This window comes from Pseudorca crassidens, chromosome 14 (assembly GCF_039906515.1).
Source record: "Pseudorca crassidens isolate mPseCra1 chromosome 14, mPseCra1.hap1, whole genome shotgun sequence".
Taxonomy (NCBI): Eukaryota; Metazoa; Chordata; class Mammalia; order Artiodactyla; family Delphinidae; genus Pseudorca; species Pseudorca crassidens.
This window is the reverse complement of record NC_090309.1, coordinates 10,842,898-10,870,012: the sequence shown is the minus strand read 5'-3', so window position 1 is coordinate 10,870,012 and position 27,115 is coordinate 10,842,898. Positions and strand designations below refer to the sequence as shown.

Genomic DNA, 27,115 nt, shown 5'->3' with positions numbered 1-27,115 from the left:
AAAAGTCTGGAGCTGCCGAAGAGGCAAGAGACTTTTTCTTCCCTCTTTGTTTGCTGGTGCGCGAGGAGAGGGGATTAAGAGAGCTGCTTAAAGGAGCTCCAGAGACGGGCGTGAGCCGCGGCTAACAGCGCGGACCCCAGAGCCGGGCATGAGACGCTAAGGCTGCTGCTGCCGCCACCAAGAAGCCTGTGTGCGAGCACAGGTCACTATCCACACCCCCCTTCCGGGGAGGCTGTGCAGCCCGCCACTGCCAGGGTCCCGGGATCCAGGGACAACTTCCCCAGGAGAACGCATGGCGCGCCTCAAGCTGGTGCAACGTCCCTCTGGCCTCTGCCGCCGCAGGCCCGCCCCGCACTCCGTGCCCCTCCCTCCCCCCGGCCTGATTGAGCCAGAGCCCCCGAATCAGCGGCTCCTTTAACCCCGTCCTGTCTGAGCGAAGAACAGACGCCCTCCAGCGACCTACACGCAGAGGCGGGTCCAAATCCAAAGCTGAGCCCCTGGGAGCTGTGAGAACAAAGAAGAGAAAGGGAAATCTCCCCCAGCAGCCTCAGAAGCAGCGGATTAAAGCTCCACAATCAACTTGATGTACCTGCATCTGTGGAATACCTGAATAGACAACAAATCATCCCAAATTGAGGAGGTGGACTTTGAGAGCAAGATTTATGATTTTTCCCCTTTTCCTCTTTTTGTGAGTGTGTATGTGTATGCTTCTGTGTGAGATTTTCTCTGTATAGTTTTGCTTTTACCATTTGTCCAATGGTTCTATCAGTCTGTTTTTCTTACTTCTTCTTTTTTATACTATAGTTTTTAGCACTTCTTACCATTGGAGGATTTGTTTTTTGGTTTGGTTGCTCTCTTCTTTCCTCCTTTCTTTCTTTTTCTTTACTTTTTAAATTTTTTAAATAATTATTTTAACAACTTTTATTTTTTCTTCCTTTCTTTGTCTCTCTCTGTCTCTCTCTCTCTCTGTCTCTCTCTCTCGTTCTTTATTTCTTTATTTCTGCCTTTTATTCTGAGCCGTGTGGATGACAGGCTCTTGGTGCTTCAGCCAGGCATCAGGGCTGTGCCTCTGAGGTGGGAGAGCCAAGTTCAGGACATTGGTCCACAACAGACCTCCCAGCTCCACGTAATATCAAACGGCGAAAATCTCCCACAGATCTCCATCTCAATGCCAAGACCCAGCTCCACTCAACGACCAGAAAGCTACAGTGCTGGACACCCTATGCCAAACAACTAGCAAGACAGGAACACAACCCCACTCATTAGCAGACAGGCTGCGTAAAATCATACTAAGGCCACAGACACCCCAAAACACACCACCAGACGTGTACCTGCCCACCAGAAAGACAGGATCCAGCCTCATCCACCAGAACACAGGCACTAGGCCCCTCCACCAGGAAGCCTACACAACCCACTGAAACAACCTTAGCCACTGGGGGCAGACACCAAAAACAATAGGAACGATGAACGTGCAGCCTGCGAAAAGGAGACCCCAAACACAGTAAGATAAGCAAAATGAGAAGACAGAAAAACACACAGCAGATGAAGGAGCAAGGTAAAAACCCACCAGACCTAACAAATGAAGAAGAAATAGGCAGTCTACCTGAAAAAGAATTCAGAATAATGACAGTAAAAATGATCCAAAATCTTGGAAATAGAATGGAGAAAATAAAACAAACGTTTAACAAGGACCTAGAAGAACTAAATAGCAAACTAACAGTGATGAACAACACAATAAATGAATTTAAACATTCTCTAGAAGGGATCAATAGCAGAATAACTGAGGCCAAAGAACGGATAAGTGACCTGGAAGATAGAATAGTGGAAATAACAACTGCAAAGCAGAATAAAGAAAAAAGAATGAAAAGAACTGAGGACAGTCTCAGAGACCTCTGGGACAACATTAAACGCACCAAGATTCGAATTATAAGGGTCGCAGAAGAAGAAGAGAAAAAGAAAGGGACTGAGAAAACATTTGAAGAGATTATAGTTGAAAACTTCCCTAATATGGGAAAGGATATAGTTAATCAAGACCAGGAAGCACAGAAAGTCCCATACAGGATAAATCCAAGGAGAAACACGCCAAGACACATATTAATCAAACTATCAAAAATTAAATACAAAGAAAAAACATTAAAAGCAGCAAGGGAAAAACAACAAATAACACACAAGGGAATCCCCATAAGGTTAACAGCTGATCTTTCAGCAGAAGCTCTGCAAGCCAGGACGGAGTGGCAGGACATATTTAAAGAGATGAAGGGGCAAAACCTACAACCAAGATTACTCTACTCAAAAAGAATCTCATTCAGATTTGACAGAGAAATTAAAACCTTACAGACAAGCAAAAGCCAAGAGAATTCAGCACCACCAAACCAGCTTTACAACAAATGCTAAAGGAACTTCTCTAGACATGGAGCACAAGAGAAGGAAAAGACCTGCAATAACAAACCCAAAACAATTAAGAAAATGGTAATAGGAACATACATATCCATAATTACCTTAAGTGTAAATGGATTAAATTCTCCAACCAAAAGACATAGACTGGCTGAATGGATACAATAACAAGACCCATATATACGCTGTCTACAAGAGACCCACTTCAGACCTAGGGACACATACAGACTGAAAGTAAGGGGATGGAAAAAGATATTCCAAGCAAATGGAAATCAAAAGAAAGCTGGAGTAGCAATTCTCATATCAGACAAAATAGATTTTAAAATAAAGACTATTACAAGAGACAAAGAAGGACACTACATAATGAACAAGGGATCAATCCAAGAAGAAGACATAACAATTGTAAATATTTATGCACCCAACATAGGAGCACCTCAATACATAAGGCAAATAGTAACAGCCGTAAAAAGGGAAATCGACAGTAACACAATCATAGTAGGGAACTTTAACACCACACTTTCACCAATGGACAGATCATCCAAAATGAAAATAAATAAGAAAATGAAAAATATGAAAGTGAAATTAAGAAAACACTCCCATTTCCATTGCAGCAAAAAGAATAAAATATCTAGGAATAAACCCACCTAAAGAGACAAAAGTCCTCTATGCAGAAAATTATAAGACACTGATGAAAGAAATTAAAGATGATACAAACAGATGGAGAGATATATCGTGTTCTTGGATTGGAAGAATCAACATTGTGAAAATGACTATACTACCCAAAGTGATCTACAGATTCAATGCAATCCCTATCAAACTACCAATGGCATTTTTCAGAGAACTAGAACAAAAAAATTCCCAATCTGTATGGAAACACAAAAGACCCCAAATAGCCAAAGCAATCTTGAGAAAGAAAAATGGAGCTGGAGGAATCAGGCTCTCTGACTTCAGACTATACTACAAAGCTACAGTAATCAAGACAATATGGTACTAGCATGAAAACAGAAATATAGATTAATGGAACAGGATAGGAAGCCCAGACATAAACTCATGCACATATCGTCACCTTATCTTTGATAAAGGAGGCAAGAATATACAATGGAGAAAATACAGCCTCTTCAATAAGTGGTGCTGGGAAAAGCTGGACAGCTACATGTAAAAGAATGAAATTAGAACACTCCCTAACACCATACACAAAAAGAAACTCAAAATGGATTAAAGACCTCAATGTAAGGCCAGACACTATCAAACTCTTAGAAGAAAACATAGGCAGAACACTCTATGACATAAATCACAGCAAGATCCTTTTTGACCCACCTCCTAGAGAAATGGAAATAAAAACAAAAATAAACAAATGGGATCTAATGAAACTTAAAAGCTTTTGCACAGCAAGGGAAACCATAAACAAGACGAAAAGACAACGCTCAGAATGGGATAAAATATCTGCAAATGAAGCAACTGACACAGGATTAATCTCCAAAATTTACAAGCAGCTCATGCAGCTCAATATCAAAAAAAAACAAACAACCCAATCCAAAAATGGGCAGAAGACCTAAATAGACATTTCTCCATAGAAGATATACAGATTGCCAACAAACACATGAAAGAACACTCAGCATCATTAATCTTTAGAGAAATACAAATCAAAACTACAATGAGATATTCTGACACCAATCAGAATAGGCATCATCAAAAAATCTAGAAACAATCAATGCTGTAGAGGGTGTGGAGAAAAGGCAACCCTCTTGCACTGTTGGTGGGAATGTAAATTGATACAGCCACTATGGAGAACAGTATGGAGGTTTCTTAAAAACTAAAAATAGAACTACCATACGACCCAGCAATCCCACTACTGGGCATATACCCTGAGAAAACCATAATTCAAAAAGTCATGTACCACAATGTTCATTGCAGCTCTATTTACAATAGCCAGGACATGGAAGCAACCTAAGTTTCCATCGACAGATGAATGGATAAAGAAGATGTGGCACATATATGCAATAGAATATTACTCAGCCATAAAAAGAAACAAAATTGAGCTACTTGTAATGAGGTGGATGGACCTAGAGTCTGTCATACAGAGTGAAGTAAGTCAGAAAGGGAAAAACAAATACCATATGCTAACACATATATATGGAATCTAAAAAAAAAAAAGTTTCTGAAGTACCTAGGGGCAGGACAAGAATAAAGACGCAGACGTAGAGAATGAACTTGAGGACACAGGGAGGGGGAAGGGTAAGCTGAGACAAAGTGAGAGAGTGGCATTGACATATGTACACTACCAAATGGAAAATAGTGGGAAGCAGCCGCATAGCACAGGGAGATCAGCTCGGTGCTTTGTGACCTCCTAGAGAGGCAGGATAGGGAGGGAGGGAGGGAGACACAAGAGGGAAGGGATATGGGGGTATATGTATACATATAGCTGATTCACTTTGTTATACAGCAGAAACTAACATGACATTGTAAAGCAATTACACTCCAATAAAGATGTTAAAAAAAAAAAGAATGTGTATTCTGCTCTTGCTGGGTAGAGTTTTCAATAAATGTCATTACATCAAGTTTGTTAGTAATGTTGTTCATATGATTTATATCATTACTGGTCTTCTGTCTGTTTATTATATCAATTTCTCAGAGAAAAGGACTGATGTCTGTAACTATAATTTAGGATTTGTTAATTTTTCCTTTCAGTACTTTCCATTTTTGCTTCATGTATTTTGATGCTATTTCGTGGAATCCATACACATTTAGATTGTTACGTCTTCTTGATGAGTAGACTGCTTTATCATTATGAAGTGATCCTCTATATCTCTGGTAATATTCCTTCTGAAGTCTATCTAATATTAGTATAGCCACTCCAACTCTTTTATGGTTAATGTTTGCAGGTATAAATTTTTTATTCTCATACTTTTAACCTCTTTGTCTTTAATTTTAAGTGGGTTTCTTGTAGACAGCATCTAGTTCAGTCTTAATTTATCATATCTAACAATTTGAAAATAGGAGTGTTTAAATCATTTACACTCAGTGTAATTATTAATGCGATTGAGTTTTAAACTATTATCTTGCAATTTTTCCCCTATTTATCCCATATGTTCTTTTCCCTGTGCTCCTTGATTAATTGAATAATCTTTAGTATTGCATTGCTGGATTTTAAACTGTGTTACTAATTTTTTTCCAGCAATTTTTCTGTGGCCTAAAACATGCATCTTTAACTGACCACATTTTCCCCTCACATACTGTTATACCACGTCAAGGATAATATAAGAACCTTACAACAATATATAATTCGTTTTCATTCTGCCATCCATGATGTCACTGTTGAGACAAAAATATATTCTACATGTTATAAATTTTATTGCTATTTTTGCTTTAAACTAACAATTTATCTTTTTTTCCTTATCAACATTACTGAGGATTGATTTATTCCCAACAGCTACAGAATATTTCTAACGATTTTCAGAAAATTCCTCATCCCTTTTTGCAAACCATCCCTTCCTCCACCCCCATCTTCAGACAACCACTGATCAATCTTCGTCAGTATGGATTAGTTTGCATTTTATGCAAATGGGATTATACAGTGTATGTTATGTCTTGCTTCTTTCAATGAGCATATTGTCTTGAGATTCATCCATCCATACTGAGCAATGTATTGGTAGCTGTTTCTTTTTATTGCTGACTAGAATGCCATTCTATGCAATGCATAGATTACATTTCATTTGTGCATTCACTTGTTGTTGAACATTTTTGTTGTTTCCAGTTTGGAGCTATTACAAATAAAGCTGCTATGAAAATTCATGTAAAAATCTTAGAGGAGACATATGTCTTCATTCCTCTTGAGTAAATATGTAGGAGTGAAGTGACTGGGTCATATGGAACAGGTATTTTTAACTTTTTAAGAAACTGGCAAACAATTTTCCAAAGTGGTTGTACAATTTTACACTCCCACCAGCAGTGTATGGGAGTCCTAGTTGTTCCACGTGCCCGCCAACAAGCCATCTTTGCAGTCCTTTTAATTTTAGTCATTCTAGTGGATATGTCATGGTAATCCTCATGGTTTGAATTTGCATTTCCTGGATAACTAATGATCAAAGAACATCTTTTCATGTGTCTACTGTCTGACCATACAATCTTCTTTTGTTAAGTACCTATTCAAATCTTTTGCCCATGTTCTAGCGGCTTACCCATCTTATTTTTAGTTGAATTTTATTTTTAGTGTTCTTTACATATTCTGGATAATACCCCATTGTCAGATATACATATTACAAATACTTCCTCCCGTTCTGTGGCTTGTCTTTCCTTTTCTGAATGGCAAAGATCAATTTTGGCTCAAGGTATTTACCATCTTCCATCTACAGAATAATCTTATAATGTCTAAACATCCTTGTTTCCTCAATAATTCCTGCACATGCAAAAGATGTTGCATTGGGCCTCACGTTACAGCAAACAAAAAAGACCATGCAACCTCAGAACTGAAGCCGTTGAGCTGGGCAAATTGACAAAACGTGGAAACCACCATGTGTTTAATCGCACTCGGATGAAAAGAAACCTAATCGTATGAAGCAACTACTATAAGCAAAGAGCTTCTGCATTTATCATCTGACTTGATCCTCACAACGACTGTATGAAATAGGAAGTCATATCCCCACTTTGCAGATGGGGAAACTGAGGTTCAACTGAGGTTGCATACCTAAGTCAAGGTGTCACTTATGTTAGGAAAGAGCTAGGATTCAAACCTAGGGTTCTCCAGCCCTAAATACCACTCTCTTTTCATGATAAGTAATGTGCATATCAGTGCCCTGAGGAAGTTAATAACATTCTAAATCTATGCTAGAATATAGTCACCCATGCCCTGGGCTGCGGCTGCAATACAAGGATGCTCAGAGAATCCCAGGCCTGGTCATTTAAAAAAATGTATATATGATTCCCCTCCGACCTCCCTAACCATAGACACACACACACACACACACACACACACACACACACACTCCCCTCGATGTTCCCCAGGGTGAAAATGGGTGGTAAAGAAGAAATAAATCAGCTAAGAAAAAAAAGAATCATGAGACTGTCTTAGCAGAGATCTGGTAAGATTTCTTTGCAATGCTGGCCTGTGATTTTACTTAACACTGGCAGGACATGGGCCCTGCTGAGGAAGAGCCTCCATCTGCCAGACAGAGCGGTTCCCCCGGTGGCGCTTATCCACTATCAAGCTCTCACGTCTGCGTGCCAAGGAGCTCTGAGAAACCCTTCTGTGTTCAGGGTGTGTAAGAGTCCAAGAGGCACATGTCTTAAGAAAGTCTGATGCAAGAAACTCAGAGGGGCCCAGAGATAAACTGGAAAATAGGGATACTGTGGCAAAAACATTCTTCATTTCCAAACCTGTTTATTTAAGTGAATGCTTCTAGAAACGTGAAATATTTCCTTATAGGTTATGTCCATTTGAAGAATCAGAACCCACCATCGAGGCAAGACTCATTAGAAATGCAGATGAAGTATCTCTAAAACAGTTAAGTCAGCAAGAGGGCAGGATTCAATTTACAAAAATCTGTATTACATAAAAAGAGCAAACAAGACATTTTGGCAATAAGTTCAGGACTATATTAAAAACACAGTTTGGTAGTATCATAAACAGTACTATAAATACTATCAAATACTATATGTAGTATTTGATATATAGTTATAGACAGTCTTCATTTGGTGAAGGAACTCTAAGGGGCTTAACTATCCTGAACCCCATTTTTTTTTCTGAACCCCATTTTTTGATAAGGACAGGACTTTGGTGAATTTCTGAAACTATGAAGTATCATTCCACCCATGCATTTATTCAACAAATATCAGTGAGATCTTACTTTGTGACAGGCACCACTTTACGTAGGTGCTATGGAGACATCACAATTGTAAAGCAATTATACTCCAATAAAGATGTTATTAAAAAAAAAAAGAGAGAGAAATTTGTTGAGTTGTCATGAGGCATTAAATGAGTTACTCCACATAAAAACCTTAGGACAGTGCCTGGTATGTGGTATGCAATTGAATATGTATTAGCTATTGTCTTAATTTTATCCTTGCAGGTGTTGGGCAAAAACAGTAGGACTGGATCCAATATAAAGACAGCAGCACGATGGTGCTGTGGCCCCTCCTGGCCTGGAACCCAGCTTGGACTACTGAACTGCCCATTTGGGCTGGAATAAATAACAGGAGAGGCAAACCCAAAATACTCCTTTTGGCTGGCACACCACAGATATTGATTTATTTTTAAGTTGTTGGTCACTTTCTAAGCTAGGAAGTTCATTTTTGTAGCAAATCCCACTAGATGATTCCAAGCGGAGATTTCAGTGACCAACCGCCCTGGCCAGCCAGCCCTGGGCTCCACCAAGAGTGATGTAATCACACAAGGTGATTTCATTCAGTTGAGCTGAAGTATCTCATGCAGAGAGCCAGGCACTCTTAGCACGTGGAGATGCCAAATTAAGAATCCACAATTTCTATGCTGGAAGAATTCATAACCACAAACCAAGAGTAATGGTGAAATGAAAACAGGAGCCCGGGGGCTTCCCTGGTGGCGCAGTGGTTGAGAGTCCGCCTGCCGATGCAGGGGACGCGGGTTCGTGCCCCGGTCCAGGAGGATCCCACATGCGGTGGGGCGGCTGGGCCCATGAGCCATGGCCGCTGAGCCTGCGCGTCCGGAGCCTGTGCTCCGCAACGGGAGAGGCCACAACAGTGAGAGGCCCGCGTACCGCAAAAAAAAAAAAAAAAAAAGGGAGCCTGGGATGCTGCTCCAAGAAGCTTACAGAGGGCTCCTGATGCCAGGAGGAGCTCAGGGAAGAAGGTGACTTGGAGAAGATGACAAGCTGAACTGTGTCTCAAAGGATGACAATGAGCTACCAGGTGACGGGAGGCAAGGATGTGAGGCGTGAGTGACAGGGCGCGGTGTGGAGGCTGCCTATAAGAAAGGCCAAAGCAGGGGTGAGGCTGAGCACAGGGTGGAGGACAGAAGACACGACGAGTGGCTGGGGGCAGCAGGGGCCAGGCAGGGGAAGGTGCCCCAAGGCCACATGAGGGAGTGAGTTTCATCCAACACAGAAGCCGCAGGAGGGTCCCAGCAGGCAGGTGAGAATTCAGATCTCATCTCGGGCCTTGTGCTTGCGGAGAACAGATTTGATGAGGGGCAGGCTGGATGTGCGGGGCAGGGAGGCAAGAGAGGGAGCTGGGGAGGGTCCAGGCGCGATGCCAGGAAAGGTGAGCTTTGAGTGCTTTTAGTGTAGGGAGGAAAAATCACCCGAATGCGGAAACTGACAGGACGGGGGTGGGAAGTCTGAGGCGTCTTGGGGGTGATGGCCCGACAGCAGCTAACAGTTATCAAACATGTATTCCCACCACAGTCATTAATTACGGTCACAGTCTGTGAGTGAGTACACAGAGGGCATCAGCTTGTAGGTCCAGTAAGACCCAGATGCCAGGGCCCACAGGCAAGGCACTGGACCAGGATGCACGCACGACACTGGAGCCTCAGCGGTGGGAAGCAGCCCCACGGAGGTTAATAAGTGACCCAAGGATGGGCACCCACAGCCAAAGGGAAAACAGGAATCCTCCCTGGCCACGTGGCCACCCAGGCAGGGCTGTGACCTTGCTGTCGGCTGCCAAGTCCTCAGGGCCCAGAGAGGGACCTGACACACAGGTGGTGTGATGAGGGGACGAGGGCAAAGCTCTGCAGTTCTGGAGAAAGAGAGCAGGGGGAGAGCCCTGGCAGGCTCCTCAGGTGGCCGTCCGTCACCTGGCACAGATGCTCCCGCTGAGACAGTCCCCTCCCCACTGGGCTGGCTCTGCCCGGCAGCTCGGCAGGCAGTGGGGAGATGGGTCCCGCCTCTTCCAGAGCAAACAGGCACCAAAGGCCAGCCGGTTCTGTCCCCTCCTTGTCAAGGCTAGGAGAACATGAGTGGGGCGGGGTAGGGGGTTGGGTAGGGGGAAGGGGGCTCACTAGGGGCCAAGCAGGTCCTTCCCCCTCCCCCAGTCTCCAGGCTTGTGGAGGCGATGGGCACGGAAGGGGGTCAGGAACCAGGTCCACTTGCTGCCCCGCTATTGTCAAACCCTAGACAAGGCAGCACAAGCTCCATGTGGCAGGGACCACGTCCAACTCCAGCAGGAGTGCCAGACTCTACAAACAGAAACAGAGCACGCCCAGTAAAATGTGAATTTCAGATAAACCATGCATAATCTTTAGCTTAAGGGCACACTCCCTGTTGCAGTCATGGGAACATACTTAGACTACAAAGGTGTGCGTTGGCTACCTGAAACTCAGCGTTAGCTGGGAGGCTGTATTTTACCTGGCACCCCTACTAGCAAGGTGCCGTAAGGTTGCTGAAGACACGAATATATGTGATGTGCCCTGAAAGAAGCTGTCCCATTTCACTTCCGTGACCTGTGTGTTACTGTGACGTGAAGCTCTGACTATCTGTGCTTTTGTCACATTAGATGGGAAGAGAGACAGGGCCGCTGACGGGCTAGTGGCCTGTTTTTCCCACTCCAGCCACATACACCTGAAGGTCTGGATGCTCACGAGTGTTTCTCTGCACTTGAGCAGGACCCAATGCATTGAACAAACATCTAACCCATCAAAACTCAAGTTACCCAGACCCTGAAACTGAAGCCAGTTGATTGGCAGAATTAGGTCCATGGGAATTGAGAGATGGGACCTATAACCAAGGTTTGATAACCTTAGTTTTTTAAAAGTGGGGTGTGTAGGGGGGAGAGGTACTTAGCATTTGTCATGTAACAACCAACTTCATTAAACTATTGCTTCACCACTTGGAGGCGAGGCAACAGGCATGGTAAATGAGAAATAGGAGAGCTGGATTTTGTCACAGAAACACCAACTTCTCCCGGCACTGTTTCAAAACACAGACAACCTCTCCTCCCCCCATAGCTGAGGCACTTCGTCCTGGGGATTCCTTTAACCAGATTTTCAGTGGGTCAATGCCCTGCTGCCACCGAGGAGGCACAGGGGAAGAAAACAGAGCCACGAGGGGGACACTGAACTCGGTCAGAGACCACAGAAGGCCCAGGGAGGTGAAGGTGAAGGAAATCAGGAAGGTCCCGGGGGCAATTAGACTGACAGCTCGGTGAGGACATATGTCTGATGTGTCCTGTTCAACACTGTCTCACCCATGCATGGCACACGGTAAGGGCTCTGTGATTTCTTATTTTTTACTAGTCAATTTCCATTTATTACTTCTCCTTCTCCCTTGAAACCTAAACCTGGAACGGTGATCTCTACTTCTCTACTTCTCTGCCTTTGAGGAGTATCTCCCTAAAATCAAGAGAAACTTTAATTTTTATTAATAATGACAACACAGTTCTTACAAAATCCAGGTATATGACGCTTACATCAGTCTAAAAAATAACAATGGAGCTGAAGGAAAAAAACATGTTGATACATATAACACTTTTGTTACATATAAAGATGGGTGTATATAAGTGTATATATCTATAAACTTACATATACATATATACAAATATGTATTTTATACCTATATAAACTATAAATGAGGAACACATAGTGCCTCTTTGTTATGTGGTCTAGTAACTTCTCGTGTCATGGATTTGTAAATAGTGGATTAAGAAGTGAATGTATAGATAGCCTTGCCTCTTCATAATAGTCACAAGTTCTACAGGGCAAAAGATTCAAAGAAGAATTTTCTTTGCCTTTGGCATGCATGCAAAACATTCTTAGGTTTCACTGTCAGATTACCTTGATCCAGTATACATGTTCATGCTAATTTAATACTGCTGCTTGTTAACTGTTAGCAAAATTTATTTCCAGGTCACGCTAGGAAACTCCCTAAAAAGCTCCTGTGGTTCTCAGCTCTGGCTGCTCATAAGAATCACCAAAGAGCTTAAGTACACACACTCTGGATTCCTTGGGAAGCTCCCTAGACCAGGTGAATTCAAATCATGGGAGTGGGTGCACAGAGTCTGTAGTTTTTAAAAAGCACATCAGAGAACCACTGGAAACCAGCCTCTGTGTCAAGAAATATCTGGCTTAGTTGAAGCAAGGCTGGAAGGGGAAGGCAAAAGGGGTATAATGGGGTGAGGGACACTTTGTAGAGAGTTAGTGACAACTTCAGATGGAATCGTTGAGGTTAAAAGAAGTGTCACAGGGTTAAGATATAAAAGGACACCAGAGACTTTTGTTCCCTTAATAACAGTAAGAAGGAAAGTGGATAAAATAAAAATTGTATTTTCCCAAAGAACAAATGCTGCAGGGAGCCTTGATGAGCTGAATTCCAGGGAGGAACCAGCCCTTTTTAGTAGATTGGACATTGTGTACGAAAGAAACAGAGAACTTGAAGACAGATCCATGGACATTATCCAAATTGAAGTAGAAAGAAAACAAAGAACATAACTTCAGTGACATGTAGGACAGTATGAAGCAGGTTGACATCTGTATAGGAAGGAAAGAAAGAATGGGGCAGAAAAAATATTTAAAGAAATAATGGCCAAAGTATTTCCAAATTTGATGAAAAACTTCAACCCACAGATCCCAGAGGCTCCACAAACTCCAAACAGCACAGACACACAAAACCACAAAACCACACCTAGGTCAACATAATCAAACTCTGAACATCAAAGAAAAAGAGAAAATCTCAAAAGCAGTTAAAGTGGGCATATATGGGGAATATAGGGAAACAGCCAGAAAAATGATGGCTGTTTTCTCATGAGAATCAAGGAATCAAGAAGCCTATAGAGTGAGATCATTAAGATGCTCAAAGAAAAATAAACTATCAACCCAGAACTCTGTACATATTGGTAATGTCTTTTTTCAAGAAAGGAGAAATAAAGACTTTCTCAAAAAAAAAAAAAAAAACAATCGGGAGAATTCGCTGCTAGCAGACCTATTCTACAAGAAATGTTAGAAGTTCTTCGGGCAGAACAAATATGGTATCAATTAGAAATTTGGATCTATACAAGTAAATTAACAGTGTTAGCAATTGAATAAAGGTAAAATAAAATTCAATTTTACTGATTTTTAATTGCTCTAAAACAGAACTATGTAAAAGAAAAACAGTAGCAATATATTGTGTGTTTGCAGCATATTTAAAAGTAAATTATGTGACAACAATAGCAGAAAAAGGGATGGAAGGGAGGAATTTGGAATATACTGTTTTAGGTCCACACACGACAGGGGAAGCAGTATAATAGTTCAACACAGACTCTAATTCAGTAAAGATGTATACTGTAAACGCTGGGTCAACAAGGAAAATATTTCCAAAAGTAGTATAAATAACGTCAATCAAAGAGATAACATGGAATAATAAACAATATTCATTTAATCTAAGAGCAGGCAGAAAAAAAGGAAAAAGAAACAAAAAAAACAGATGGAAAAAATAAAAATCAGCTATCAGTGTGGATTTTAATCCAAACATATCAACAATCACTTTAAATACAATTGGTGTAAACACACCCACTAAAAGTCAGAGATTTTCAAGTTGGATAAAAAAATCAAGACCTAACTATCCTCTGTTTTACAAAGAAACCCACTTTAAAAATATAGCCAGGTTAGGGCTTCCCTGGTGGCGCAGTGGTTGAGAGTCTGCCTGCCGATGCAGGGGACACGGGTTCGTGCCCCGGTCCGGGAAGATCCCACATGCCGCAGAGCGGCTGGGCCCATGAGCCATGGCCGCTGATCCTGCGCGTGCGGAGCCTGTGCTCTGCAACGGGAGAGGCCACAACAGTGAGAGGCCCGCGTACAGCAAAAAAAAAAAAAAAAATATATAGCCAGGTTAAAAATGAACGTATGAAAAAGACGTACCATGAAAACACTAAATAAAAGGAACCTGGAGTAGCTATATTAATATGACAAAATAGACTTCAGGACAAGGAATATTTTCAGGGATTAAGAGAAAAATTACATAACGATAAAGGGATCATTGTCCAAGAAAATATAATAATCCTTACAGGTATACGCATCTAAAAAACGTCAAAATCCTTGAGACAAAAACTAATAAAACTGAAAGAAGAAATGGACCAATTTATAATTATAGCTGCAAATGCCAACCCCTTCCTCTCAGCCATTGATGGAACAAGTAGGCAGAAAATCAGAAAGGATGTATATAGTCTGCAGAGCACAACCTAATTGGCATTTATAGAACTATCGTCCCAACTATAACAGAGTATATATTCTTCGCAATGTGGAATGTGTTAGGTGTGTGTGTGTGTGTGTGTGTGTGTGTGTGTGTGTGTGTGTGTGTGTGTGTGTGTGTCTTCTGGGCCTTAAATTTGAAAGAACAGAATCCTTCATAATATGTTCTTGGACCATGACAGTACTTCCAAATAACCAAAGCAGTCAAAGCAGAAGTCTCAAGGAAAACTGTGAACTATTTTGTACTGAATGAAAATACAACGTATCAAAAGCAGAGGGATGCAGCTAGAGTAATGCTTACAGAGAAATTTTAGTACTAAATGATTAGGCAAGAAGAAAGGTCTCAAAGCAGTAACCTAACCTCTCACCTTAAGAGAGAGTGAGAAGAAATTAAAGCAAAGCAAGTAGAAGGATAGAAATAACAAACATTGGAGGAGATATCAAGAAAATTAAAAGCAGAAAAACGGTAGAGAAAATCAATTGTGTCAAATCTGTTTTTTTGAAAAAGCAATGTAATTGATAAACCTATACAAACTGATGAGGGAGAGAGAGAACACAATATCAGGAATGAAAGAGATGAAATCACTACTGATTCCACAGACATTAAAAGGATGATAAAGGAATACCACAACCAACACTATTGCCGTAAGTTTGACAAATTAGATGAAGTAAATAAAAATCCATTCAAGAAGAAATAGGTAATTTGAAGAATCCTATATGTATTAAAATCTACAAAGAAGATTGCAGATCAATATACTAAAGTAAATACTATTCCCATATACTAGAAATAAACAATTTCACCAAAGAAAAGTAAAATGCTTAGGTATAAATATAACAAAATATGTGCAGAATCTGTGTGTTGAAAATTACAAAACACTGGGGCGAGAAATCTAAGAAGACCTTTAAAAATGGAAAGATACACGGTGTTCATGAATTGGCAGTCTCAACATTAAGAAGTCAGTTCTCCCCAATTTGATCTACAGGTTCAACACAATCCCAAGCAAAATGCCAGCCATCTTTCCTGTAGATATTTACAAGATGATTCTAACACGTATAAGTACAGGCAAAAAGGAATGAGAAGAGTCAAAACAATTCTGAAAAAGAACTCACATTACCCAATTTCAAGACAAATCAAAATTTAAAGCTATCCAATCAAATCAAAATTAAAAACTATTGCTCTGATCAAGACACTTTTAAGAGAATAAAAGCCAAAGTGACAGACTGGGAGAAAATAGTTGCAAATCACATATATGATGCCAAAGAATCTATCCAGAATATAAAAAGAACTCTGACACTCAACAATAAGAAAATAAATACCCCAATTTAAAAATGGGTGTGGGACTTCCCTGGTGGCGCAGTAGTTAAGAATCCGCCTGCCAGTGCAGGGGACACGGGTTTGAGCCCTGGTCCGGGAAGATCCCACATGCTGCAGAGCAACTAAGCCTGTGCGCCACAACTACTGAGCCTGTGCTCTAGAGCCCGCAAGCCACAACTACTGAGCCTGCACACCACAAATACTGAAGCCCGTGCACCTAGGGCCTGTGCTCCACAACAAGAGAAGCCACCACAATGAGAAGCCCGTGCACCGCAACGAAGAGTAGCCCCTGCTCGCCGAAACTAGAGAAAGCCCACGCACAGCAACAAAGACACAATGCAGCCAATAAATAAATAAATAAAAATAACTTTTAAAAAATGGGTGAGGAAAATATACAGATGGCAAATAAGCACATGAAAAGATACTCACTCAATGTCATTAGTTATTAGGGTAATAAAATTCAACTATTAGAAAGACCAAAATAAACTAAAATTAAAACAAACCAAGACAAAACCTGATCATAACAATGGCTGGCAAGGATGCAGAGCAATTGGAACTCCCATATATTGCCCAAGAGAGCATAAAATGGTCCTACCTCCCTGAAGAACAGGTAGTTTCTTATGAAGTTAGACATACACATACCCAACACCCAGCAAGTCCTCTCTAAGCATTTACCCTAGGAAAAATGAAAAGCTTGTGTTAGAATATTCACTGTGGCTTATTCATAGTAGCTAAAAGCCTGGAAACAACCTGAATGTTCATCAGTGACAGAAATGGATAAAAAAAAATGTGGTTTATTCACTGAATGTTACTACTCAGCAATAAAAATTAAACTCTCAACAGCATTGAGGAACATCAAGACATTCCATTGAACGAAATAAGCTGGACACACCCACAAAGACATACTGTATGATTCCATTTATATGAAGGTCAAGAACAGGCAGAAAAAGCTATCGGGATAGGAATCAGAAAGGTGGTTGTCTCTGCTGTGGTGGTGAGTGGGGCAACTTGCAGAGGGGCACGAGGGAACCTTGTGGAGTGATGGAAATGTGTTAGATTCGGTTTAAGTGTTCATCACACCAGTGCATATGTTTGTCAAAACTCACTGAGCAATAAAATCTGTGCATTTTACAATATGCAAATTCAACCTCAAAAGACATTCAAGAATATTTTAAGGAAGATGTCAGATGTGAGTGATTTACATTTTCCTCCAGGTGGCTTGGATCAATCTCAGTGCTGCTACCGAAGCTCAGTCTGCAGGGTTCACCGTTCACACACCCCGGTATCCCAGTGTTGAGCGCATAAGGGCAGAGGGGCGCCCGCCCAAGCTCCTCCCAGCCAGGCCAGCAGCACTGAGCAGCCCCACAAGCCAGCAGCACACTAGAGGCAGAATCTCTCCAATGACCTTCTTTTCATAAACCCTGGCACCAGCTTACCCGTTGGCGCGGTCATTTTCACACACACGCCAGTTCTAAATTATTCAGAAATTAATTCTCGTAGTTCCCACAAGAAGCAGGATTGCACAGGGAGGAAAGAACACAGATAAGGGTCCAAAGTCTGGAGTTACATTCCCAGTCCACCCACTCCTGGACCCTGTGATCTTAGGCAAATCTCCTAATTTCTGATCTTTACCATGTGGTAATGACCCACAACTGCCCAGGCAATGTCTAGGCTTATGAGACAAAGATAAGAAGAGCCAGCTGTAAAATGTGAAGTTCCGTGTGAATTTACAGTATTATTACTGCTCTTTTTTTTTTTTTTTTTTGCGGTACGCGGGCCTCTCACTGTTGTGGCCTCTCCCGTCGCAGAGCTCCGGACGCGCAGGCTCAGCGGCCATGGCTCACGGGCCCAGCTGCTCCACGGCACGAGGGATCTTCCCAGACCGGGGCATGAACCCATGTCCCCTGTATCGGCAGGCGGACTCTCAACCACTGCGCCACCAGGATAGCCCCTACTGCTCTTTTATTCAATAGCCCGCCACCATATGTACACATCTTGACCTATTTTTGAAAATATTACTATAAATTAGAACCGTTTTCAGAGATAGAGAAATTTCAACTGTTTGAGTCTGCTTCTTTTAGACACTCTGGAGAAGCGTCAGTTCGGGTCATCCCAAAGTCTTCATGGACCCCATCATCAGGATATATGGACTACCAAGATTCAGATGGCAAGTTTGACCTGAGCACTGGATTTTAACTACAGACTCTTTCGTGTTCAGAGTTAAAAGTAAATTTTAAAAAAATAAAAAAGTTTTTACAAAAGAAAAGAAGTGAAGCCCCTGCCTGCCTCTCTCTTCTGCCTCCTGTTAATGCCAGAGCCGCAGACTCACCTCAAGAGGGCAAACCCCCAGAGGCATCTCACCTGTTGGTGAAGGACAGGGCCAAGGCCGTAGCCAGGTGAGGCATCAGCCGCAGGGTCTGTGTTTGGTGCTCAATAATCTTGACCTCTTCCTTGGCTTTGGGCCCAAACTGCCTCTGGCTAGAGAGAATCAAGCAGACGCAACTTTACCAAAATCCAATAGGCAACATCATCCCAAACAGCCCTTTGTCTTTCAAATACTTCAGATACAGAATGCCTCAGTCTCCTAAAATGTACTTAAGATGGCAAAAGTTTCTGAAGATAGTCCAACAAAAAGCTTTTCAGCTGCTCTGGAAATTAACCTTCCCACCATGGAATATTTTTAAAGCAGGGTATCTATTTAATACACAGAGTAATTTTTAGTCCTTAACATTTACGTGGCATTTTATAGTTCCTAGTGCACTGAGATCATTAATTATTCAGCTTTACTAAGTTCCTGACATAATTAATAGGACAGGAGTGATACCCTAGAACATATTTCAAAAGGACAGTCTCAACAAGGAGGCCACGCCAACCCTGGTGCTTCTGTCAGATTCACAGGTGGGTCATTATTTTCAGCCCACCTAAATCCTCCCCTGCAGTTCCTCGTGCAAAAGGTGTTCTCCACATCCTTCCTTAAACCCCGTGCCCTGTGGACAGCACTGCCTTTCGCTCTGATGCAGCTGCGTAGGGGTGAACAGAGGTCCTCCTCAGAGCAGCTTGTAAAGTGGGGTGGAATTGTTCCCAGGCATCACCCGTGGGTTAATCCTACAGAATCCTGCGGCTGTAGAAAGCACAAGCCCCGCCTGTCTAGGTCACCCCCCTGCCCCATGCAGGCTGATGCTCTACAATCCTGGGCTTGGCAGCCTCCCTTCTGTGAACAGCTCCGATCTTAACGTCAATTTCTGACACATTTCACACACACACGTGCACACATGTGCAGACGTACGCACACAGGTGCACATCGTGCTAGGTTATCCAACAGGCAGGGCGAACCTGTGCTTCAGACGCCAATGAAATGAGGATACCCATCAATCACTCAACGAGAGACGGGAAACAGCAAATTTTTAAGAATTTTGTTTCATACTTTCTGGGTCATAATTGCATGCTTTAATGTTCTTCCTATTTGTAATTAAAAGGAGGGTACCATGATCTTTTTAGTTCATAAAGCATCTAGAATTCACAACCTGGCCATCTCATGAGGGTGGGAGGCAGTGAGGACAGACCTAATAACAAGCGCACACAGGCACACTGTGAGCGCAGGCTCGTTTTCTACGAGCATAGCTTCCCCAGACGCCATCTAACCACCCCACAGATAGTTGTCTGAGGAACATGACCCCACCCTGCCTTTGCCCATGCCCTCCGTCCATCCCAACCACAACAGGGCACAGTGCCAAAGGAGCCTGACAGTCCGTAGGAAAACCTCTCAGCTTTTTCCGGATCATCGTGAAACCAATAAAACAGTCACAGACCCAATAATGGTGTCACCATAACATCAGGTCATTCTACAAACTCCATTTGTGCCCACTCTCTTAACTTGCATTTTGAAATGCTGTGTTTCTACTGGAACTTTTCCTATGGTCGTTGTGGCTAAACTCTTCTCCACCGAAACCAGCTATCGCCACATGCGATTCACTCCCCTGGGGGACATCTGCGGGCCTGCTCGGTGCCAGCATCACCCGAGGTGCCAGGCGTCCCCCAAGGTCAAGAAGGCTCAGGCCCGGCCACGGAGCTCATAGCCTGAAGCTCACAGCCCAGGACACGGACGGAAACAGCCCAGGTGGCGTGGGCAGGGAGAGCCTCGCGCGTCCCTCCTTCCCATCACCCCCTCATCCCACCCTGTCGGTCACCAGTATTTCCTCCTTTGGTGCCAGAGCATCATTGCAGGAAGCATCACCCACATGGCAACAGCAAAATAAGGGACTGATCACAGCGCCTTTTAGGGTTTGTTTTGCTGAAAAATAATTACAACGAGAATATACTTTGAGACAGTATCCCATCACGTTTTCTGATTTTGTGTGTGTAGTGTTGGTCCTGGCCGGCACTCAGCAGGCACTCAATAGTCACTGAATGAATGAAAGAATTAATGAGTTTTGGCAACGAGGAAATACCAATGAAGCACCGCAGAGTGGCTCGCTCCGACCTCACAGAAGGTCTTGGGATGCCAGATCTGACCCCTGACCTGCCGTGCCTCAGTTCCCCAATGGAGGAACACCTTGAAATCATCCCGTTTCCTCTCTGAGCCTCACAATTCAATTGGGGTGACAGGAGAGCAGAAAGAGGCCACCAAGGGTCCACACAGCTGGCCTCTCAGTGCCTTTCCCTGTGCTGATAGGGAGGACGGAGTTTAGCTAACACGTTGCCAAGCGACCAAGTGATTTCACAACAGGGATCTGCATTTCCAGGCTTTCTTGAAAACAAAGAAGATCTGGCAACGCTGGACCCCATTCCCGTGATGGGATTCCCTGGAGGTCTGAGGCCGTCAACCCCTCCACTGGGGGCATGGCCGCCCCCCACGATCCCCAGAGCCCTCTCCGCTCGCCGACATGACCTGCAAGCCTGGGAGGAACTGCATTTTCAAGCCCTGCCACAGTGGATTTCTATTTTTCATCCAGCATAAATTTACATCAGCATCCTCATTTGTTAATTAAGTGCTGTGATTATGATACACAGCCGAGCGGAGTCATTCTGTAGGGGTCTGTGAATTCAGTCTGAGAATTCCTGAGGGCAAAACAGCCCTGGCAGCTCACACAGAATAAAATCCAAATGCCTCAGCTTGGCATTCAAGACCTGCTTTGGCCTTACTTGAGGGTCCTAACTGCTTCCTGCTAAGCCCCGCAGACGCCTTCCCATACTGGGCGTCTGTCCAGGCGGACTCTGCCTGCAGCCAACCTCACCCCTAACTACCCCACGTCATATCTTTGGTGGTTCAGCCCCCTCCTCCCATTGAGACGTCCTCCCCTCTCTGGACTCACCCCTTCAAACACCAAACCAAAGCCATCAAAGCAGGCAGCTGCTTCTCCCCAGACTGCCCCGAGCATTTCATCTGTTACCTCTCCCACGTGGGAGCACTTTTCCCTTTCATGCTGGCGCCGTGTGCACCTGTATTAACCACATGTTTTGATGCGTTGCCATCTGGGCCCTTGCTGACCCTGGAGGGACTGCCCCTCCAGGACTCGCCAATTCCTTGAGGGAGCAAAGGATTACATCTTTCATTGCCAACTAGCCAATCCAGAGCCCGCATCCCTACCACCTCCTTCAGGGGCTCTTTCACTCTGGGCCACTGTTCCCCTGCCCTAATCTCCCCCTGGCCAGACCACTAGGACAGCCCCCAGGGCCCCCAAACCTGCTGGAATCATTCAAACTAGCCTAAACCAAACAAACCCTGAACCTGCTTAGCCTGCTTAGCCTGCCTCACCCATGCCTTCCCCCAGTAAAAGCTCCTGGCCTCACTCCCTCTGACTCCTGACTGTCCCTGGTGCCTCCCCAGGTGGCCCTGCAGGGCATGGCATCCCTCCATCTCTTGGGAACTGCAAGTAACAAGCTATGTTTTCAGTGGCAGTGGGCTCCTGATGTGTCATCTCCTGTCACCATACCTAAACAATTAATACAACCTATGGTTTTTTGGGGGTTATTTATTTATTTTTGGCTGCATTGGGTTTTCGTTGCTGCGTGCGGGCTTTCTCTAGTTGTGGCGAGCGGGGGCTACTCTTTGTTGCAGTGCACAGGCTTCTCACTGCGGTGGCTTCTCTTGTTGCACAGCACGGGCTCTAGGCACGTGGGCTTCAGGAGTTGTGGCTCGCGGGCTCTGGAGCTCAGGCTCAATAGTTGTGGCGCACGGGCTTCGTTGCTCCGCGGCATGTGGGATCTTCCCGGACAAGGGCTCGAACCCGTGTTCCCTGCATTGGCAGGTGTATTCTTAAGCACTGTGCCACCAGGGAAGCTCCAACCTAGGATTTTAAAACAGCACCTGGGGCCAAGACTAACAGCTCACGGAGGGGAGGCCTGTTCTGTCTCCAGGTGCCCCAGCCTGGCCAGGTGTGAGTGGGCAGGAGAGACTGAAAGCAAGGTGACAGATGTAGTGTCCTGCCACCTCCCAGCGGCAACACACCCAACTCCTCCAGCACCCAGCCCTCCACGTCTCTTTGGAATGTTCGCTTGTTCACAGATGTTCTGATAAAAGCCCAACTGGCAGACACTGGAGTACTGAGTGGGAGCCAGCGGCCATTTACGACAGCGATGGAGCGACTAAGCAACTAAGATGAGGAACCCACCCTGTCCTTACGCCCAACAGCCCACCCACTGGGCTTTTTTCAAGGAAGGAACAAATGAGTGGGCAGAAGGCAGGCAGCACCCACACTCTTTCCCTCCCTTTCTCTGGCCCGAGACACTGATAGTCTCCCAAGCACTGAGCCAGGAGGTTCTCATGGGCTTCTCACCCTTGAAATGTGCTCTCTGGCTTCTCCAGGGGAAAATATCAATATGACACTCAAGGCTAATGACCCTTCTCCTGACCAGAGATGCTGCCAGAGTCATCCCTAAGACTGCCACCATCAATCCCCAAGCCAGTAGTCTGGTTCCAACAGAGGCAGCAGAGAGAGGCGGCCTCAAGACTGTGCTCTGAGAGAACTTGGCCGGAGGAGGTCACCCTCTTATTTACACACTCAGGCCCCAGTCGACTTCACGGAGGGCTGGGATGGTCCAGGCCAGTCCTCTGGTTGCCAGCATCTTGGCACACTGCCCTGAACACAACTCACAGGACCACAATCCCTGCAGCTGGCCGGCAATTACCGCCTGCCAGACGTTTTTACTGTTCCAGTTTATGATCTATATGGACACAATATTCTTCCTGTCCTTTTCCTCCCCTGGGTTACTATTTTTCTTTAAAAACCCATGTAAAGGCTATATTTTTCTCTGTAAACATAATTTTTATTTCAGGGCCGGAAAACAACCCCAAAGTCACTGAGCTCAAATTTTTCATGGTCTTTAAAAAGAGAAAGTGATGTGTGTTCATCACAGTATCCCTGTGAGAGGGCTGTGAACGATGCCATTTAAAATGATAGATTTGAGAAGCTATTTCTGGATTCCAGCAACTCATAAGGACGGGAGGAAACATTTATTTTGGGGTTGTTTTATTTTGTTCCCACTCAGTTTTGAACACGGCCGCTTAAAACAACATTCATGGAAAGTGACACAGCTATTAATCACCCACGCAGCTACTGCACACGCAGCCTCTGGGGAAGGCCGGGCTGCCTGCCTCCCCAGCTCTCCCTCTGGTCTCTTCTCCCAAAGGAGGCCAGTGACCTACTAAAAAGATAATTGCTTTGCGTGTTTCTTGCTCTGCAGCATCATTGCATCAGCCTGCTCTGAATGACAGCCAGTCAAAGTGGAAGGAAGAGAGTTCTGTGGCTGGGCCTCCATCCTTAAATCCTGAGATTTCTGGGGGTTCAAGCTGGTTCACAGGCATCCCTGCTGCCAGAGGACAGAACTCTCCTCCTTCTCTGTCAAAGGGCTGACCTCTGTGGACAAAAGCTGAGCAGATTCCTCAGCCCTGGCCACACTCCCTGTGGCCACCTGCCCTCGTTAATAACTCAGCCACAGAGAGGATTCAGGGAGCCCGTGAGTGCCCCAGAGGTGGACCACTGTGCCCCATTCTCACTGGCCCCAACAGAGACCCCCCAGCCTCTCGGAGAGCCCACAGCCCATCTGTCCCTAATTCTCCCCTTCTTTGGGATGTTCCTGGACAAAGAAACCCAGAGGGAAAATATGTTACGAAGCAGGATATTTTTTTAAATTTTTATTAGAGTTGACTTACAGTGTTGCGTTAGTTTCTGCTGTACGGCAGTGTATCAGTTACACATATACATATATCCACTCTTTTTTAGATTCTTTTCCCATATAGGTCATTACAGGGTATTGAGAAGAGTTCCCAAAGCAGTATATTTTAATGGCACGGGTTGGACCCAGCAGATTGGGCTCAGCTGGCCGGCCAGGATGTAAAAACCTGGCAACTTATTATCCGGTAACGCGTAGAATAGACACATGACTCCCAGCCCCAAGCCTCACCAAACCCAGTCCCAACCACCCAAGCTGGGGTCAAGTTTGGGATCACAGAAGGGGCTGGGCTGCACACAAATTTAGCTACTTTTTTTTTTTTTTTTAAGTTGAACATTTACTAGTTTGCCCTGGGGCTCTGACAAAGCAATCCTGCCTTAAACATCAGGTTCCACATGTGACCTCCACCATGTTTTAGGTGTCATTCCCCAAATGGGCAATTTTCAGTCCATCTGTAGGAGAGATGGGAGAAGTGTATGTATGTAGTCTATAGATAAGTGCTGCTTTAATAGTAGCCTTGGTTGTGATTAAATATGCAACATGGTCCCAAGGAAGAGTTCTCAAAGTGCCCTTCCAATCCTGCAGAGATCCCAACAATTACCTTTTGCACCTTCCACACCCCGTTTTTTCTCCCACCCCTTAGCAGTCTTTCAATCCAACCACAGAAAAGAACAGATGAACCTCAATGGTTGTGATGGGGTCAGTGGAAATGACAATTTTTAAACATGAGAATATTTCAGATACAGAAAAAATGAGGGTGCTTTGGTATCAGTGTCCAAAGGTATATAGAAAGAGCAGGGACCGCCACCCCAAACACACAAACACAGACACTAGAGCCCGTGTTTTCTTGGCCATAGAGTGCAGAGACAAACAGCCTTTGCTGTTACTTTTTTCCCATTCTCAAAGGTCACACCAAATCAAAACCAGGAACATAAAGGCCCTTCCCCAACAGGAAACTCATGGGTCTAAAATCGTGACCAGTCACGGCCTGGTGGGGACTGACATTCTGCTACCCTAGGCTGCAAAGACTGTCTACCCCACCCACTAGCACTGGGAGAGCAGTGCCAAGGGGAGCAGGCTACAGAACCGTAAGAGGTTGGGATCAGGCCACTTCCTCCCATCAGTGGATGGATGACCCCAGTAGAGACTCCAGAAGTCCTTCAGATAAAGAGACAACAGGAGGCAGAGTATCCCTATGACCCTGTCTCCATATTTCTATTGTGTGGGCCACTTCTGGCCAACATCGTAACCCTGGGCTGTAACCACAGGGACGCCAACCTCATGTGAAGGACCAGTAGAGAGCCAGTCCTGGGTCACCTTGGATCTGAAGGTCGACCAACTCCAGCTTCTTCTCTGAGGGTTCAGTTACACCAGCAAGAGGGGTCCGACCTGACACACTGTGGCTCAAACGCCTTCACAATAAAACACAGAGAACCTGGCTACCTCTCCGCTGTTTGTTCTTATCCTATTCTGGAGCTTCCTGCTGCCCCCAGAAGGCCATCCTGGGGCCAAGTCAACATCACTCCATCCCAGGCAGCACGGGAGGGGAGGCAGGACAAAGTGGTTAAATCCCAGGCTTTGGATCAGACAAACCTGGCTTGCATACAGACTCTGACCCCTGTCGTTTTCTCCTGGGCAAGTTACACAAACTCACTGAGCCTCGAGTGCCTCAGTCCTAAATCGGGGCTGACGAAGACAGAGGGGACGAAGGGAGACACTGCCCACGCCTGACACACAGTAGGTGTTCAAGGCATGGCAGGTGTCATCACCACAGTCATTACTGTTACCCCAAGTTCCTAGGATCACCCTCTATTCTATCCATCCTTGATCTAGGAAAGCCATTTAAAAATTTCCCAAAAGAAACACTTTCTTTCACCCAGACAAAGCACTAATCTATTCTGCATCGCTAAAGCTGTTGTGAAAAGATTTTCAGGGTGAAGAGGAAAGTCTCTTCCACTCAACATTAAAGATAATGAAATTGCTGACAGAAAAGAAAACAAGCTGTCAACTAATATGTTAGAAAAAAAGTGTGTGTGTGTGTGTGTGTGTGTGTGTGTGTGTGTTGGAAAGCACATGAAGCTTTCGAAAAGCACCTGCCTTTCTATGTACCCAAGAACACCAGCCAGTTTTCTTCTTCCCCAATTCCAGGGAGGGACAAGGTGGACAAAATAAAGCCAGGGAAGGTGGTGCAGGCAGAGCCTTCCTTCATATCATGTTGCCATAGAAGCAGAAGATTCTTTCCAGAGTCCATCAGCCTACCCTAGAGAGGAACCTGAATGTTATTCAGATGGCTCCCACACAAGGGAGATTAATTTACTTTTCAGAATTATAGCCTTAGTAATATCTGTGAGTGACACGGTGGTTAATGTTAGTCGTCAGAACTGTGATTCCTTGAGATTTTTCTTTTAAAAAACTCACATCCTAATGAATGCAAAACAAAATTACAACGGCGGGAGACATGGAGCTATAAATTGCAGCTGAAACTCCCTGGGGTGGCCTAATGATTTCACTGTTGAATTATTTTCATACTTTTAAAAATCATCTATACAGAGAGAGAGATCTTCTATCAACAGCACCACTGCAGAAGTATTGCAGAAGCCCCCAGCACTTTGGTCATTAGCGTGTGGAAGCAAGAGGGCTGACCCCTTTGGAAGCCAGCCCTTCTCTCCTCTTTCCCCTCCGTACTACGGTTGGTGTAGGGTCCATGTGCATCCTGCCTGCCCAAAGAGCCAGCCAGAGCCTACTATCATCCTGGAGACACAAGCCTGACCACAGTGAGAGAAAGGAGACCTACACTGAGGCCCCAACACTCTCCAGGGTTCTCCTTCACTGAGGTTGGGCATCTGGGAATGAAAGCCAAGTAATGAAGTTCTCTTTAGGGCTGGCATCCATTTCTTAACGCTTTAGGCTGGCTTTAGACTGCTCTTGGCAGCGGGACATGCCTGAGTAGCTCAAGGGCGGGCTGCTGCATCCACTTTCCCTCTCAATCCATAGCCTTAGAAGTAAGGGTGCCTACAACGTCAGAGTCTTTCAATCCATAAACACGGTAGGTCTTTCCATTTATTTAGATCTTTGGTTTCTTTCATCAGTGTTTTGCAGTT

General features: G+C 44.3%; 1 protein-coding gene across 1 annotated transcript in view; it reads right to left on the bottom strand.

Moving 5' to 3' along the window:
• The window catches only part of ACOXL (acyl-CoA oxidase like), a 365,696-nt gene that overhangs the window by 176,746 nt on the left and 161,835 nt on the right, over positions 1–27,115 (bottom strand). Inside the window, 1 exon segment of the mRNA XM_067704360.1 lies at positions 18,204–18,320. Coding sequence (XP_067560461.1) covers positions 18,204–18,320 — 117 coding nt within the window.